The sequence below is a fragment of the Dama dama genome, chromosome 5 (genome assembly GCF_033118175.1).
Source record: "Dama dama isolate Ldn47 chromosome 5, ASM3311817v1, whole genome shotgun sequence".
Lineage (NCBI taxonomy): Eukaryota > Metazoa > Chordata > Mammalia > Artiodactyla > Cervidae > Dama > Dama dama.
This window is the reverse complement of record NC_083685.1, coordinates 15039964-15057280: the sequence shown is the minus strand read 5'-3', so window position 1 is coordinate 15057280 and position 17317 is coordinate 15039964. Positions and strand designations below refer to the sequence as shown.

The 17317-nt window shown below is 50.2% G+C and overlaps 1 protein-coding gene across 3 annotated transcripts in view; it reads left to right on the top strand.

Annotated features, from left to right (window-relative positions):
* The window catches only part of FBXO21 (F-box protein 21), a 36557-nt gene extending 22394 nt beyond the window's left edge, over window positions 1–14163 (top strand). For 2 of the 3 annotated variants that reach the window (XM_061141871.1, XM_061141869.1), the window contains 3 exons: window positions 3188–3378; window positions 4728–4885; window positions 11869–14163. In XM_061141871.1, coding sequence (XP_060997854.1) covers window positions 3188–3378; window positions 4728–4885; window positions 11869–12056 — 537 coding nt within the window. In that variant the 3' untranslated portion in view covers window positions 12057–14163. Of the gene's footprint in view, window positions 1–3166; window positions 3379–4727; window positions 4886–11868 lie in introns of all 3 variants that reach the window. The other variant, XM_061141870.1, reaches the window with a different exon arrangement.
* The last annotated feature ends 3154 nt before the right edge of the window (window positions 14164–17317 follow it).

The window sequence follows — 17317 nt, the reverse complement described above, 5'->3', positions numbered from 1 at the left end:
TGTCCAAGGACTGCTACGTTTTCTTTTGTTTGTTTTCTTGGATGTGCAGGTCCCTGTCTCTACTTCTGTTGTCAGCGTTAAACACACTCAGGTCTCTCTTCATCTTTGAAAAAAGAAGAGACAAAGCCTCCCATGACAGCCGTCTGCCTTGCCCCGCGGCTCCTCCTTATCTGCTCCCAGCCCGGCCAGGGTCCTGGGGCCAGCCTCCCCATCGCCTCCTCCCGCTGCTCAGAACCTGGGCTCTGTTCCCACCCCTCCTCCATGTGAACTGGAAGCCCATGACCCCTCTTGTTAAACTTTTCTCCTTGTTGCCAAATGCAGTGGATACTTGTCTTTCCTTATCTCTCTTGATCACTCAGAGGCCGCTTCCCCACCACTCAGAACACTCTGTTCTTTTGACTCCAGTCCCCTGTTCCCAGGCTCTTGCTAGTTCCTGTCCACCCCCTCTCTGTTAAAGGCTCCACACTGGGGGGATTTGGAGGGGGTGGGGGGTAGTTTCTAGACTTCCTTCTTCTATTCCCCTCCACGATCTTACCTGTTCTCCAGTGCTCAGTTCCCATCTGTAGGCTGACGGCTCCTGAATCCCTGCCTTCGTGCCTGGACTCTGGGCTCCATGCCAGCAAGTTCAGATGTCCAGCACACATCTGCCGGTGGCTTTGTCCCCTCTGTGACCGCACGGGGCACCTGCATGGTCTCCTTCCTTCTCCTCTTAGACCCCTTGAACGCATTTTAAGCACTGGAGTCAGAGTAACCGTTAGCACGTCACTTGTGGCCCTTCCCTGCTCGGGACCCTCCGAGTGGCTCCCCCCTTGCCTGCAAGGCCAGTCTCCCGCTCTCCACCGAAGCCTGCCAGGTTCTTGGTGACCCGATTCCACCAGCCGGTGCCTCCTCACGTTCACTCTGCCCTGCCCAGGCTGCGTCGTCCTACCACCCCTGTGTTCTTGAGTCCTTCCTCTGCGCACGCTGTAGCTCTACCTGGAGCGTCCTTCCTGTCCCTCAGCTCTGCGGCTCACGCCCGCTGGAGACAGTGCTCTTTAAAGACTGGGACCATCTGTTTTGTTCTTTTATTTGTGCCGGGTCTTAGTTACAGCACACAGGATCTCCAGTCTTTGTTGTGGCAGGAGGGATCTTTAGTTGTAGCATGTGAACTCTTAACTGGGACGTGTGGGATCTAATTCTCTGACCAGGGGTCAACAAGAGCCCCCTGCATTGGGTACACAGAGTCTTGAGCCCCTGGACCACCAGGGACGCCCTTGTTCAGTCCCTTACTGTAGCTGTTCCCCAGCTCTCAACACAACTCCTCCTACCCCGTAGGTGCTCACAAAATTTTTATTTGAATGAATAAGAAATGACGGAACTTTGTTAGCCTGGACATTTAGCTGGAGATGTCATGGCCCACTGTCAGCACAGGCCTTCGGGACACACTGGTCATGTCTCGTGGCACCTTCTCCGTTTCTGGCCTCCCCCTTCACCCCATCATTCCCCACCCCCAACAAGGAAAGGACGTAGTTATCCCTGAACCTTATCTCCTCCTCTGACACTCTGAGTTTAAGACTTCCTTTGTGCTTTGAAGATTCCAAGTTAACATTTCTTTCACTTATCTGGTAGGAAGGGGCTGCCAGGAAGGAGAGGAAGGCTGTGTCTATAGAAAACTTGTCAGAAGTAACTAGTTTGAACTGCAGAGGGGAACACAAGAAGCTTACTGTGAAATCTGATGCTTTTAGCTACAAGGCACAACTGTGGCTAGTGCCCCTGCAGGACAAGGCCACTGCTGGGGGCGGCAGGTGGATGGGATCGGCTCCAAGCTTGGGGTCATGCCATTCTGTCCCCTTGATACGTGTTTGAGAATTTTCCTAACAGTTAATTACAATCCTCCTCTTCCTGCTTTGGTGTGAAGGAGACTGAGACCTGGGGCTGCAAGTCAGCCCCAGGTCCACATTTTCACTGCATGTCTCCATGACCCCGTGACCTCAGGCACCTTGCTTAACTTCTCTAAGCCTGGTTCCTCTTCTGGAAGTTGGCAGTGACTGGACTGCTGACCTCCAGGTTGGGAGGATTAAATGAAGTTTAAAAAGATGTGTGCCAGGTTTGGCACAGTGAACCAGCAGGAGAAGAATATTCAGGAAATATTGAGATCCTGCAAATCTGGAAGACAAGACTGGGTTTTAAAATAATACCTTGTGTTGCAGAAAACCGCAGTTTTCACAGCACTTGTCCAGGCTCACGGTGTGTCAGGAAATAGGGGAGTTTTTAATCATTACTTGATAAGTAGAAAAACTAATTCAAAGACAAAAGCACTTGAGTTTGGCAGATTTGGGGCTAGAATCCAGCGTCAATAAATAGGAAGAGATCCTTTTCTAAAACAGAAACACATCAGAGACCCTCATCTGAGAGCTGAGACAGTAGGTGCTTGGTAATTGCTCACGTGAGTTAGCTTTCCTTGAACTTGTATTTTTCCTTAGTGCCACTGGGTGCTGTAAAGAGAATAGAACCTCAGGCTCAGGCAGTTCTGCTCCGCCAGCTCCTCAGGTAACTTCCAAGGAGAGGGCTTTCTCCCTGTTCTCCTGAACACTAAAGTCCACTGTGACTAAAGTCCACTGTGAGTTAATGTACTTGACACGACCAGTAGGATCTCTCAGCCCTGTACCTACACATCTTCCTTCTTCACAGAGAGCATCATAAACGCGCTGTGCTGACGTGCGTCCATCTCTCCAGTGCCCTCTCTGTGACCCCTCCCCTCTCCTGCAGCCCCGAGGCCACTCTGCACTCAGCCTTTCCATCTTGATTGAAGCAGCTTTGCATTTCTTTTTCCAGTTCATGAGCAGCAGGTTGAATTCCTTTCTGTGTATAAGACATCGAGTTCCCCCCCACTGCCCAGGAATGTGCGGACCTGTTAGGCTTACCTGGCCCCAGTGCACTCACGGACGGCAGCCGTGGCCTCCCCGTCCCCTCCCACTCAGGCTGGTTGGACTCAGATGCCGGGGTCAGCCCCCAGCACATGAAGCAACTCCGGCTGTACGTGGCACGAGTGGGGAGAGACCCCCTTGGGTCACGGAGACGCAGGCTGTTAGCCCAGCCCCCCCTTGCCGCCTTTTCATCAGGTTATGCAGGTTTAAATCTATCGCCAGGAAACCGAAAAGGCCTAAATGAAAATATTATCTCCTAGTCTTTCTGTCTTGTCTTGAAGGTGCTTGACATCCTCCAGCACATCCAGACGCTGGACCCGGGGCAGCACGGGGCGGTGGGTTACCTGGTGCAACACACGCTGGAGCACATTGAGCGGAAGAAGGAGGAGGTGGGGGTGGAGGTCAAGCTTCGCTCCCACGAGAAGCACAGGGACGTCTGCTACTCCATTGGGCTCATTATGAAGCACAAGAGGTGAGTGCTCCTGGCGCCCGCCCGAACCCCGCGTGGCTGCCGAGGACACAGCACCGTGACGGCGGGGACCTGACCCGGTGCGGCAGAGACCAAGGCCCATCACAGCGAGGACTGAAGACCAAACCGTATCTTTAACCTTTTTGTTTGTTAAGAAGCAACTGGCTTTCCTAACCAGGAGCTCTTCCAATGACTGTAGCGTCCCATCTCTGGGGAGTGGAAGCCCTGTCAGCTGTGTGCTTCCCCTTCTCATCAGCCTCTGTCCCGCGGTCTTGCTCTCTTTGGATCTGAGTTCGGTAGGGACTTACCGGGGGGTCCTGTGGCTGGTGGATGAGGCACAGTTAACCTGCCCCCCAAAGCACCTGTGCTGAGTTACATCCCGCCAGCAGGTCAGGCACTGAAAGGCTTGAGCCTGGCCACCTTGTGTCAGTGAACACCTTGAAAAGTGTACTTCTGTAATAAGTGGCAGATGGCATTTTGTTGTGGTTTTAATTTACTATTTCCTGGTTGCCACGCAGATCAAGGTTCTTTTCCTGTGTTTACTGGCCTTTGAAGTTCCTTTGATTAAGTGCCTCTTTGGGCATTTTACGTGTTTTTCAATTGAGTTGTTAGTCTTACTGATTTGCAGTTTCTTTATTCTGTGCATTAGTCTCTATGGGCAGATAAATTGCAAATGTCTCTTCTCAGTTTTTGGCTAGTATTTTCTATTCTTTTACTGCATTCTTTCTTTTTTTAACTTTGTTGTGAAATTGTCAAGTGTATGTTAGAGTAGAGAGAGGAGTGTAGTGAACCAGGTGATGTTCCCGTGTCCAGCTTCAAAGGTTATCATTATGAGGTCAGTCTTCGTTCTGCCTCCACCCCCTGACTCTCCCCCCTCCTCCCTGGAGCAAATACCAGAGGTCATTTCATCTGTAGCTATTTTAGTGGCACTAAAAAGGTAAGGGCTCTCTCTCTCTTTTTTTTTTAAGACACATTTACCATTCTGTTGTTCTAACTCAGAAAAATATCAACAGTTTGTAATCTCATAAAAATTCTAGTGAGACTTTAGTGTTTCCCCAATTGTACTACTCTCTGGGCTAACTCTGGAAGACAGTGAAGGACAGGGAAACCTGGCTTGCTGCAGTCCACAAAGAGTCGGACACAACTTAGTGACTCAACAGCAGCAGCAAGATAGAGAGCAAGCTTGTCAATAAGAGGGGTTTATAAAGAGATCAGGAGTGAAATTGATTGAGCATAGAGTGAAGGCAGGTAGATCTGTAAGAATGTGAGCCTCAGAGAAGCCAAGCCATCGCCTCTGTGTTCCGCTCTCCCAAGACAGGAAGCTGATGTGTGGCTGCTCTTGTGTTGATCAGGTACGGCTATAACTGTGTCATCTACGGCTGGGACCCCACCTGTATGATGGGACACGAGTGGATCCGAAACATGAACGTCCACAGCCTGCCTCACGGCCACCATCAGCCCTTTTACAACGTCCTGGTGGAAGACGGGTCCTGTCGATATGCCGCCCAGGGTGAGTGGCGGGCTCTGTCTGTACCTCAGGCACACGTTTGAGCACTCGGATACTGCAGGCAGAGGTTGTCGGTTTGAGAGTCGGCAGTTGTCACACAGCCATCAACCTCATCAGGGCTGACACTCAGCTAAACGTAGGTGGGTATGTATTTTTGCGGCCATATCACAGGTCACTGCCCCAGGGTCTTCCCCCTTAGTCACCACCACACCCCTATTCCAGGCTGTTGCCGACTTGTTCTGATTGGTCATTGCCTCTGCCAGTCCTAGTTCCTGGAAGTCCTGTTTCTTAGTCACTGCCTTTGGCTCCCTCCAGGGAAGGAGGGTCAGTTTTTGCCCTGCTCATACTGCCTACCTGAACTGGAGGGCACAGAATGGGCTCTGTTGGGGGAGCCGCCCTAGCACCCTGAAACTGGCAGCCAGGTAAGTTGTGCTTGTGAGAGAGACGCCCCCAGTGGCCATCCTGGGAACTGCAGGTCACAGCTCTGGCTCTGAGAGCAGCTGGGAGTCAGCAGGTAGGTGTAGGTGCTCTGTAAGTGTTTGGGGCCACTGCCAGCCCTGACAGGTGCTGACCCAGGGCCCTCATCATCTTTGCCTCTCCATTTAATGGGATGAATTTATTGGATGCCTGCCTGTCAAGGCATCCACATTGTTCATTTTATTCATAAAAATGAACACGAATGCTTTGTAGTGCTGCTCTGTGACAGCAGCCTTCCAATGGGTATTAACTTCTCTGAGAACTCTGATTGCCATCATCATCATCATCATCATATGCGTTTGATGCACTAGGAAACTGAAGCATGTAGAGACGTGTAAATTTTACAGAGTATGAACCCAGGCAGCTTGGCAAAGAGCCTTCCCCTAACCATCATGCTGAACCTTTTTGCATCTCACCTAAAACAAGGTTTGACCTAAGTCAGTATTATGTTCTGTCTGGTAAATCCAGTAGTAGAAATGTTGGATGTGTAAAAATCTCAGAAGTGCCAACAAGACTAGAAAAGGGCTCATGTTAATTACTATTAATTCATCAGAATATGAGGGAGGATCTTATAAAAGAGAACTTCCCTTTATTGAGACCACAGGTCACCTAACCTCCATCAGTACAAGGGGAGTTATGAGAGGGGGTGGCATGCACCCCGTGTCAAGATGGAGATACTGACTAGACGGAGATACTGACAGTGATTTTATTTAACCTAAGAAGCTGTGACAGATTTAAAAAAAAATTATCCTACAAATTTTAGCAATCAAGTTATTCGGGAATTGCTGAACGTTTCATGGATGGTTTGCCACCCCCACTGATCACTCAATGCGCGTTGCACACTCCGCATCACGGAGCACGTCGCGAGAATAGAGACTGTCAGCGCTGGGGGCCAGTGTCTCAGCCGCACCTTATCCAGTCGCTGCCTGTTACCCGGGGTTGATATCAAGACTTGTAGTATCTGATATTTGGGTGTCTAGAAACAGTCATGTTAACTTTAAAATGGGCTTTTTAGAGTAGGTAAAGCTGGGTATTTGGTTTCAAGGTGTTCTGAATTTGTCCAATGTGCCAATAATTCAGGAACGCAACCTAATCGTATCTGAAGTCAGCATGTGCTGTAAGGTTCACTGCAAGAATACTGTAATGACTTTTTTTTTTAAATAAATGTAGTATCTGCTTATCAGTTTCACACTCTCTCAAACTGAGGTTGAAGGATCATAGATAAAGGTAGCAAATTGCCCTTTTTAAGTTTAAATTCTGGGACTTACAGGAAATTCTTAGAACTGAGAATGGATTTCACCCTGTGATGGCTGCTGGTGGTTTTGTCGGCCCAAGGTCCACATTTCCCCAGCACGTGTGCGCCCAGGGGTGCTGGGCTCTGGGGTTCAGCACTGAAGAAGAGCCCTGTTGTAGCCCCCGGAGGCCGGCCCACCCTGCCCTGACGGCCCTCTCCTCAGGTTCTTCCCAGGCCCGGCCTTCCCTCCTGTGGCCTCCTTAATGGTTGTGTTTGGTTGTTATGTCTCTTCTCTGTTGGTCAAGAACAGCTCCTTAATTCTCATCTTTTTCCCCCTTTTCACAAGACTTTGACTTTTTGAAGAGTCTGGACCAATTGGCTTATAAATCGTCTCAACAGTCTGGATTTGTCTCACTGTTCCTTTGCGTGTCATCTGTAAACTAGAAGTTAACCTCAGGTTGTATTAGATGGAGCTGGGGCTTTGCCTGGGAACTTGCCCTCGAGTGCTGTGTGGTGCCTGTTGCGTCTCGTCCAAAGGCCGTGGGGTTCCACGTCCACTGTCAGTGAGGCGGAGTTTGGTCACTTGGCCAAGACAGTGGCACCCTGTAAGGGATAGTGTTCCGTCTGCAGTTGACAGGAAATCCATGGGGTCAAACTATGACCCAATCCTGGGTATAACCTGTTCCCCAGTGACGACCTTTGTCCTTGTGTTTGTTTTAGCTCCTATTGGCTCTTCCTGCCTAAATCATGATATGAGAGTTGCAAAATGGTGATTTTCTGCTGCGAGTGTACCCTTTAGTTCTGTGAAGGATAGCTTTGCCCCCTCTCGCTTTCCTCTCCACTGCCACCTCTCTCTGCTCTCCTCTCCCTTGCTGTCTCTCCCCCTCTCTCCTTCCCCCCTCTTCCCAAAGATTGCTGGATTTTTTGTTTAGTCAATGTGTTATAATCATTTGGAACAATTTTATGCTCAGGTTAGCCCACATTTAGCCAGAGAGTGGTCTTGAGAGGCTACATTTTAAAAGCACTATTTAAATATATTTTTGAATATTTCTGGGCTAATACATTTGCATTAAATTATTCTTAAACTTTCATCTTCTACATTTTCAACCTTTGGCTGCATTGATCCTAGTAATCTGGGCAGAGCCCATTAATGAATGCCTTTCTCTTCACTCTCCACAGAGTTGAAGAGTGAGTTATAAGCCACATATGTGTGCACCATCCTCAAATAGTTTTAGCCTGCAGCATTAAGAGATGTTTTCCATCAGTATTTTAATAGGCTCTACAGCGTTTTGCGTGTTTATAATTTTTGCTACCACTAGGGGGCGTGCTTTAGTATTTTTCTGATACCAGGAACTCCTGTCTCCGCTTCCCTGCATACTTCTTAGATCTGGAGAAAGTGACTATCACAGATGCTCTGAATGTAAGCCAGGTGCCACATTGCAAAGTCAGGAATTAGGCTGTGCTGTGAAAACCTGGTTTTTGCATGCTTTGTGTGTGATGGTAAAGCACCTGGTTGAATGCTTGGGTCCAAGTGTGCCCTCACCCAGCGTCAGTTTCATTTTCCATGATTTGTCCTCCACTTCCAAACTAGTTTCCTCCATAGCCCCCACCCCACCCCAACACAGACACAGCCTGAGGCAGTCTGCACACGCTGTTAACTGTGATGATTCCCTGTGTCAGGGCTGGAGTGTAAATTTGCAGCCACCTCAGAGGGCGGTTTGGTGCTGTCTTTTAAGTTGTCAAAATCTCAAGTGCCTGTTTTCCTCTGACCTGGCAGCTACCCCAGTCGGTCCCTCCACTACAGACGCCCTCACAAAGGGGGCCTGCGGTCCCCTTGTTATGACAGAGAAACAGTGTCAGGCATGGTACTCGCCTGGTCAGTGGAAGTGTATCCAAACTTGGGAATGCTAAGCTGCAGCCAAATAAACCACCCGCAGGTCAGTGCTTACTGTATGCTTTGTATGAATAAACACGTGAGACAACATGGAGTTACCGTCTGAGTACATGTAGGTATATTTGACTGCATGTATATGTGTTTATGCAAGGACTGGGAAGCTAGACCTGCAGTCCTAGTGGTTTCCCCTTGGGAGGGCTTGACAGGTGCCCCCAGAGACTCATGGGTACTGCTGCTAGGCTTTTACAGGGAAGTATGCTGAAAATGATGTACCTTTGATGTAGGTAGCTGAAAATTTTAAATAAAATCAGAAACATTTCTCAGAAAATAATGGGGGAATCAAATTCTTCCCACGATTTTTCCAGGCATTTTAAGTAGTCCCTGTTTAATATTTTTCTCTCAAGTTTTATTTCACTTAGACTTCTCCCTTAAAATTTTTTTAAAACTTCAAAAGAATTTTTTAAACTCATACAGTGGATTGGGAGTTATCTTCCCCTCATAACTCGTAGCTGCCAACTTCAGTGTCTGGTTTTCTCCTAAAACAGTGTCTTTTGTTAGTAGTTTTCCTGTTTCGCTGGGAGCCCAGGCAGGCAGACACACCACATTCAGTCTGTGCTCCTGGTTGACAGCTTAGAGCAGGGCTGTGAGCACCCCGTGGACTGTCACTGCCCCTTCCTGATTTCCCCGGCCTCCTGTCTGTACTCTTAATGCCTCTTGTTTTGGGTCCGTGTTCAGAATTCCGTGCAACTGCCCAGTCGTGCTGTCCTTAAACAGATGGGTGATCATGACCTGACAGCAACCTTCCTGCCCTCCTGCCAACACTCAGATGCCAAGTGTCAGCCAACACCAAGTTGCTGCTTAGTGATGCTTAGAAAAAGAGGGGTAAAGAAGCAATGCTGAAGCATGTGTCTGACTTTCTTCAGAGCAGGTGCTGGACACATTGTGGTCCAGACAGCTCTGTGTTGGGGGGATGTCCTGTGCATCCTGGCCCCTGCCCACGAGATCATGACAGGCCCCGATCGTGACAGCCAGGAATGTCTTCAGACATTGCCAAGCATCCTGTCTGAGGCAGAATGGCCCCCAGATGAGAACAAAAGGGACTTTGATCTCTTGTTGGTGATCCCAGATTCCCTGCCATCCCTTGAACATCTCTGGGGCAAGAAAAGCCAGCAGGGAAGCAGCTGGCCAGGTGAGGGCCCGTGGCTGTGTTTGCATCCCCACGGGCCTCCCCGTGGCCGTATCCGCATCCCCACGGGCCTCCCCAGGGCAGGTATGCCCGCGACCCCTCACTCACTGCAGGAGGGCCATGTAGGCAGGACAGCAGATTTTTTTCAGCCAGCGACGTTTTAGAAAGTCCAAGTTTGTTTTAATGTCGAAAATAAGTGTAAAGAAGAAAGTGAAGTCATCTCCACACTCTGGTGGTCACACCAGTGAGAGACCAGAGTTAGCAAAGCCCCCAGTTTTCTCTTGGATTCCCCGGGCGCCTGTTTGCAGAGCACCGTCCCGCAGCCTGCCTTCTGAGGCAGCCTGTCCGGGCCCTGCGGTCTGTCCCAGCCCCTCCTCCCTGGCCGCTGCCGGCGGGACAGTACACGGGGACCCCACTCTTGGTCTGCTTCCCCAGCCCCGGCTGCTGTCGGCTCGGCCGCTAGAGGGCGTCGTGAGCGGAGCCTCTCGCGGAGCCCCGTGAGGGTTGTAGGAGCTGGAGCCCCGGCAGGTCTCGCGGTGCCTGGCGCACCGTACATGCCCAGTTTAAAAGACGTCACTTAAAATGTGCAGCTGTGTGGCACGTGTCACGTAGCAGCACAGGTGTTCGGCCTTCCTAGCCTTTTATAAGACGTGTTTTCACTCCCGCTTCCCCCGTCAGGTCTGGAACACAGGTTGCTCGTTTTCCTGGCTGCCTGGGATGTGCTGAGTTAACGTGCCGCTGTTTATTTACACAGTGACCTGCGGGTGGACGTGTAGACTGTTGCTGCCTTTTTTTTCTTTTGCTCTCCTGAGCAGTGCTGAGGTAGTTTGTGGATATCCATCTTTGCTTGTGATTGGTATGTGATTTCTCAAACTGGTATGTCCCCACGTAATCGTAAGAATCAGCCTTAAACAGCTATAAGCACAGAAGTTCTCTAAATCTTCCTTCTTGGGTTAAAGAAATATGTTACAGATTGAATTACAAACTCTTTCCCCCTCTCATTAAAGACAAGCATCAGTTACAAGTTACAGGCTGTGCTCCTGGGAGGCACTCGTGTTTATCGCGTGGTGTTTATCCCGTGTTCTCGGGGTGGAGGGCACCGAAGGGCCTGCAGATGTGTTTCAGGATGTTTACCGAGCTATGGAAGGGAGAACCTGCTGCACCATTGGTGTGAGTTAGCCTGTCGACTGGGCGGGCGCAGGGACTCCCTGAGTTGATTGTGGCTCATGTTGATCAGAACCAAGAGCACCCTGGGACGCGGTCAGAGCGCGCAGGCCTGCCTGGCCAGCCGCTTTCTGGTCCAGGTCATGGAGGACGGGGCTGGGCCCTCCTGGCTGGGGGCCCACAACCAGTCTAGGCCAGGCCTCCACGGCCAGTGGGGAAGGGCCCACAACCCTCTCAGTGGGTCCACGGAGGAGCCGTTTCTCAGATAGCTTGGGGAGGGAGAAGCCATCTGAAAGCATGTCGGTCTTTAAAATACCTCACATGTGCTGTCACCTCTTTTTTTTCTTATTTCCATTTTAAAGGAGTCATTTTCTATTGCTGTCTCTAGTGGCAAAACATGGAGCAGGGAAGGGAGGGGGCATGGTGTTCCTAAGAGCTGATACAGATGGCATAACCCCTACCCTCTAGGGTCTAGAGGCACAAGCCACTTTTCCATTCCTCCCCGGACCCCACATCCGCCGTGGGATCTGGGCCCTCACCCTCGGAAGCAGGAGCCAGCACTGCAGGGTGTTCAGGGGTGGCGGGGGCAGGGGGAGTGTGTGACAGAGAATGCAGGGAGAGACCTGTGACCTGGTGCTGTGAAGGCTTCAGAAACTTCACCGGAGACAACAGAGCAGGCTAGGACACCCTCGGCCCGCTGTGTGTGTGTTGGATCAGGTGAGACAAGCCCTCTGCACCTCCAGCGTGCAGACCCCGGGGGGCTGCTGGAGTTCCGCTCAGAGAGGAGAAAAACATTGGTGTTCTGTGCAGAGCTGGCAGGGGCTCTGTACCCGCTGCCTCCATCCTCCCGTGCCCCATCCCCCCGCCTTCTACCTCTTTCCTCCCAACTTCCAAAAACATCTCTTTCTTCCCAACCACCCCCCCCAACCTCAAAAAATGCACTCAGAGATTTCTCCAGAGGCTCTCTGGATAAAAGATGCTGCAGGAAAACCAGTTTTAATGCGAATGTCCGTGTGCCTCTCTGCCAACAGAGAACTTGGAGTATAACGTGGAGCCTCAGGAGATCTCCCACCCTGATGTTGGACGCTACTTCTCAGAGTTCACGGGCACTCACTACATCCCGAATGCAGAGCTGGAGATCCGGTACCCAGAGGACCTGGAGTCTGTGTATGAGACGGTGCAGAACATTTACAGTGCGAAGAAAGAGAACGTGGAGTAAAGTCTCGGGGGACATTGGACCTTTGCTGCTGCTGCTCTTTTCCAAGACGATGGGGTTCAGGGTGGAGACGTCCCCTTGGATCCCTCTGGACTCACACCACCGGGAAGGCCACTCAACCGGGCATGCTGGTTGTCTCCTACCAAGTGGAAATCACGTGTGCTCTCTCCGCCAGCTGCAAAGACAATGTTGCTCTCCGCCTACACTAGTGATTCATTTGAAAGGCACTGTCTCAGTGGCATGGCTTGTATGCTTGTCCTGTGGTGACCGTTTGTGACATGCTGTCTTCATGAGGTCTCACCGTTGACACTTAAAACCGTTCTTTTCCCTCACACCCCCCTCCCCACCCCGCATCGCATCTGTCTACATCGTCTCAGAGCGTTTCGCTTGCTGGACAGGTGGGGTTGTCCGTTTGCAGTCGTTTCACTCTGATCTCTCTGTGAACCGTGTGTGCTCCTCAGTCAGGATTGTCTGTCTTTTTACCCATGGCTGAAGCTCTAAGTGATCTTGGCCACATAGTGGATCTGGAGTCATTAACAAACTAACAGTAATCAGAATCATTTGAATTTTTTCCCCCAATTTTTGAAACAGATTTCCGGCATTTTATCTTTTTCTTTATATGAATTGAGCACATGACACAGTTTTGCTTTCCCAGATTCATCTCTCGGATTTACGCTCATTTAAGAATCATTAGGTTTTTTTATTTTATTACATAAAATTATGTGAAAAAATGCATAGTAATAATCTTTGTGAATGGGTTTTCCCACTTTCATCTACTATTCCTCCCTTAAAAATAAGTGGGTTTTTTTTAATCTATTCCAGTATCATAAGTAGATCTTAAGTCAGCAATTGAGTTCTCTTTGTAGTAGGAAAATACTGCTGTTAAAATGTCTGCTTTTTAGAAACCGTGCTCCGTGGTCTCCAAAGACCTGAAATTGAGGTTTTACTTTTATAACCAGAAACAAGAAGAAATAATGAAGCTTAGAAATTAAAAGGGGAAGGGGAGGTCTCATGCTCCCTGTTCTCCTTTAGAATCATTTCAAGACCTTTTTGAATGTGGCAGGGTAGAAGTAAGTGAAATATCTCCGGTTTGAGAGCATGAGCTCAGTGGGAAAGGAGACAGCGTGGCCAGCATTCTCGAGTCACCGTTGCCATGACAGCACCAGGAAGAAGTCTGCTCAGGCCCCCGGGAGTCCGGCTTCATACCCAGATGCTGCTGGCACCCATCTTTTCCACGATCATGGTACCCAAGCAGGAAGGTTCCTTGTCCTAACGCAGCTCTGGACTCCCACCTTTCTCCACCCACCCCTTCTCCAGTGGGCCAGCCTTGTACTTAACCTGTAGTAGCTAACTTCTGAAGTTAGGACCTAGTTACTCTGCTCTCTTAAGTTGAAAAGATTTCCAGTTGCTCTAGTGAATAAAGCTCTGGGGGCCGTGATCCAGCCACGCCTTGCTGCCCGTCTGTCCCTTTGCATGCAGTATTTCCACACTACGTTTGATGACCACCTCTCGTTTACCCTTCGGAAACCCTAGGATGACTGAGGTTTGGAGAAGCCACCTGAGACCACTTCCCAGCTAGTGACAGTTCCTGAGCAGTTACTAGAAAGAGATGGGGATTTGGCTAACCAGCTCCTTCCCGCCCCAATTAGCTCTGGTCCAGGGCCCGTGTTCCTCATGGTCCAATCCAGAGTTAGATGGTCTGGACGCGCATTGGAAATTGTGACCACTCACAACACCCAGCCTACCCAAGGTTGGGGGCGTTTTACACTACTCTCATTTAAAGGTGAAAATTAGATACTATGGCATTAATATTAATGAGATGCATTACTAAGAATCTGTGGCGCATGCTGAGAGTTAAAATTGTTGGTTTTCTGGTTTGATTTCCTTTTTTTCTTAGAGTAACATCGAAGCCAAGAAAGATGGTTTTACCTTTATTGACCTGATGTAAATATGTATCTAGACTGTTTCTAAATGTGTTTCTTCATGAATGCTTCATTTGGCTCCAGGAAGCCTGTGTCACCTGTGTAAGTTGGTCTTTGGGCACTTTATATTTTTCTAAAAACGTGTTTTGGATCCTGTACTCTAATAAATCATAAGTTTCTTTTTAAAATTTTTCCAAATGTTTTCTCCACTTAAAAAAAAAAAAAGCCCTGTTATAAAAGTAGAACTTTCACAATGTTGAAATACTCACTCTTTGGATATAGTAACTTCTTTTCTCTTCCAATGAATGCCAAGATTTTTTGTACAATAATTAATAAATGGAACTTATCCAGAGAAACCACACAAATGGCTTGCTGGGTTTCGTTCCAGGTAGACAGCCCAGCCATGACAACAGCAGTCTTGCTTGGTTCTCATCGATTGAAATGGGCGAGAATTGATCCTCCTGCCTTTTTCTAACATCCACGAGTAAACAGAGTACCTTTATACTGTGATTTCCCTGCCAAACGTTAACCTTGTGAGCTGGCTGGTCACCTTGAGAGTGGTTGTAACGCAAGGATTGCAGCTTTTTAATGACATCGAGTCACATGTCTTGAAGCAAGAGCTGTGGACACCTTGTGAGGGAAACCCAGGTTCTCGGGGTGTCGTTGATGCTGACCCCACAGCTGCACACCCGCGGCACGTCCACAGCATCGCACTGAGCACCGTGTTCCCCCTGTGGTCACATGCTGCTCACACTCGTCGCGGCTGAGCAGCCCCCAGTCTCACACACTCGAAACCTTTCACATGCTGTTGTTCATTCTAACTCCCCAGGAGGGGAGTGTAGTGGTGTCTTCCCAACTGCTCAGGCCCTAGAGTGTTCCTGCCCTGACACACTTGCGTACTCACAGCATCCCTCCCTGCCCACCCCGAGGCCCAAGGTTTGCAGGCGTGCTTTGGGAAACACTGTTTCAGCAAGGTGTCAGTTACTCCCAAACCTAGTCCACGTCGTCAGCAGACCAGTCTGGCCAAGCGTCTCATTTGAAAACACGATCCATCTAATCGCATTTTGAGAGGCTGGATTTGTGGCCTGTCTGCCGGAGTCTCACAGAAGACCTCCATTGGAAGTGACGTTCACACTGCAAAGTCGTGTTATTTCAAAAACCTGTGTTAATACTCTTCCTCAATCAGCTTTACGTTTTCGAATATCCGCTTAAAGTCTCGTTTCTACTTTTTTTGTTTGTTTTTTTTTTTTTCCAGTGGGTTTTGTCATACATTGATATGAATCAGCCATGGATTTACATGTATTCCCAATCCCGATTCGTTTCTACTTTTAAAACGTCCGAGTCTTTCTTAACGTGTTAAACTGAGTCGTGCTTTAGTGTCCTGAGCTCTGGTCTGCCAGCACCAGGCCCATCTGCTGTAGGGGGGAAGTGGGGGATGTGTCTTTCCTTCCTCTGTGAAGCCGGACTGCCAGAAGCCTTTTCTGTGGGAAGTGTCTCATGGTCATAATGATCAAGCCTTTGTTGCTCTTTGTGGTTTTTGTTTGGTTGGTTTTTTTTTTTTTTTTTTTTTTTTGCAGGGAAGGAGAGACTGTTCACCTAGAAGAAATGCAAAATTTGGTTCCGTGACGGTTTGGTTTTGGAGAAATCAACAGCTGTATTGCATGTATCACCTTGTATTATGTCAAGTCGGGCACCAGGCCCAACTGTTTATAACCCTCACGGCAAGCAACCCTTTAGGACGTGGGCCAGGCGGTGAATATTTTTGCGGGCTGCATAAAGTCTCTGTCACATATTCTTCTTGGTTGGAAAAATGTAAGGAAAAAAAGCATTCTTAGCTTGAGGGCCGTGAGGCTGGAGGCTGGATGGGGCCAGATGGCCGTGGGCTGTAGTTCGCTGATCCCCGCTGAGGCGTCGGCCCGCAGAGCTCCCCGGGTGGACCGATCCCAGGTGGAGAGCCCAGCCTCCGCGCTCCAGCTCCCCGCAGCCATGCTGCCGACAACCTCAGCAGCTACCTCACAGACGTCTTGACCCTCTACCTTGCCGCACCTGAACTTCCCACGTTTCAGTTCTGAAAATTTAGAGAGCCCTGAGAGAAAAGAACATTCCTTTGGTGAATAAAATTTATGTGCAAATACAGAAGAGATGTATTACGGCCATTTAGCAATGATTGTATTAGGGTCATGCTAGTTCTGTAATAAACAGACCCAGAAATGTACAATGGCTTGAACACAGAAGAACTTTCTTGGCTGACGTAACACGGGGCAGGGGGAGCGGGTTGGCGGGCGGCCCTCACACCATCACCTAAGGACCCAGGGCCACCACACGTGGCTTCCCGAAGCCCCCAGGCCCCCTGCCATCCAGTGGGAGTGGGGAGCGTGGAGGGACTTGTCTGGAAGGGCCCTGGAACACAGGCCCTGGGACGCAGGGCCCTTGAGCTGAGGCGGGCAGTGGCGCTCACTGCTTCCCCTCTCCTTCCTGCAGGGAGGCCAGGACGCAGGTGAGGGGACAGAGGTGGCCAGCTGATTGTCACTCTGGGTGTGCCTGTCCCCTGTAGGACCCGCTGCCGCCCAAGGAGCCGGCCACTGCAGTCAGGTGGCTCAGTCCAGAATTGCCTTGCTGGCTCCTGGCCCAGCGCGACCACCGGCAGCGGGCGTTCCTGCCGGCCACGCTGCCACCTGGGACCCGTCGTCCCCGCGACAGATGGCCTCAGGGGGAGGAGTGCAGACCTCACGAGGTGAGTCACACCCAGAACTGCTGCCTCTGTAGCCAGAACTCAGGTCACAACACAGCCTAACTCCAGAGGAGGCGGGCAGTGGCCACCGTGGGGGGGGGGGGTGGGGACAGTGAAGGGTGTGGGGTCCCCGCCTTATCTGTGCTTCTCACCCACTTCCTGCCCAGCTCTCGGTTCTCTCGGAGCTCAGCTGTCCTCCCCACCAGTCCACACCCCACTCCCAGTGCCCATTCACTGGTGAAGCAGGGACAGGACAACTGCAGTGGAAACTGCCACTTGGGAAAAGAATGAGACAGCAGGCCCTGGGCCCTGGATGATGAAATACTGCGGGGCAGAAGGGTGAGGCCCCCTCCCTGCTGGGCGTGTGCCGGGGGTTGATGGCGCCCTCTGGGAGGGACTCCCTCGTCCACTGCTCCCCACGCCCCATCCTGCCTTCTGGGGCCCATCCTCTCTGGTCACTTCACTGGTGGGTGCTGGGGGTGCCCCCTTCCTGCAAGCTGTGTATTCTTACACAGCTCCAGTCCAAGACGTCCATTTGTTTCTACAAGCTTTTGATAGCTCCAGCAACAATTCCCTCAAAAACTTGGCAGGCTACCTGTGCTGGTCAGGTT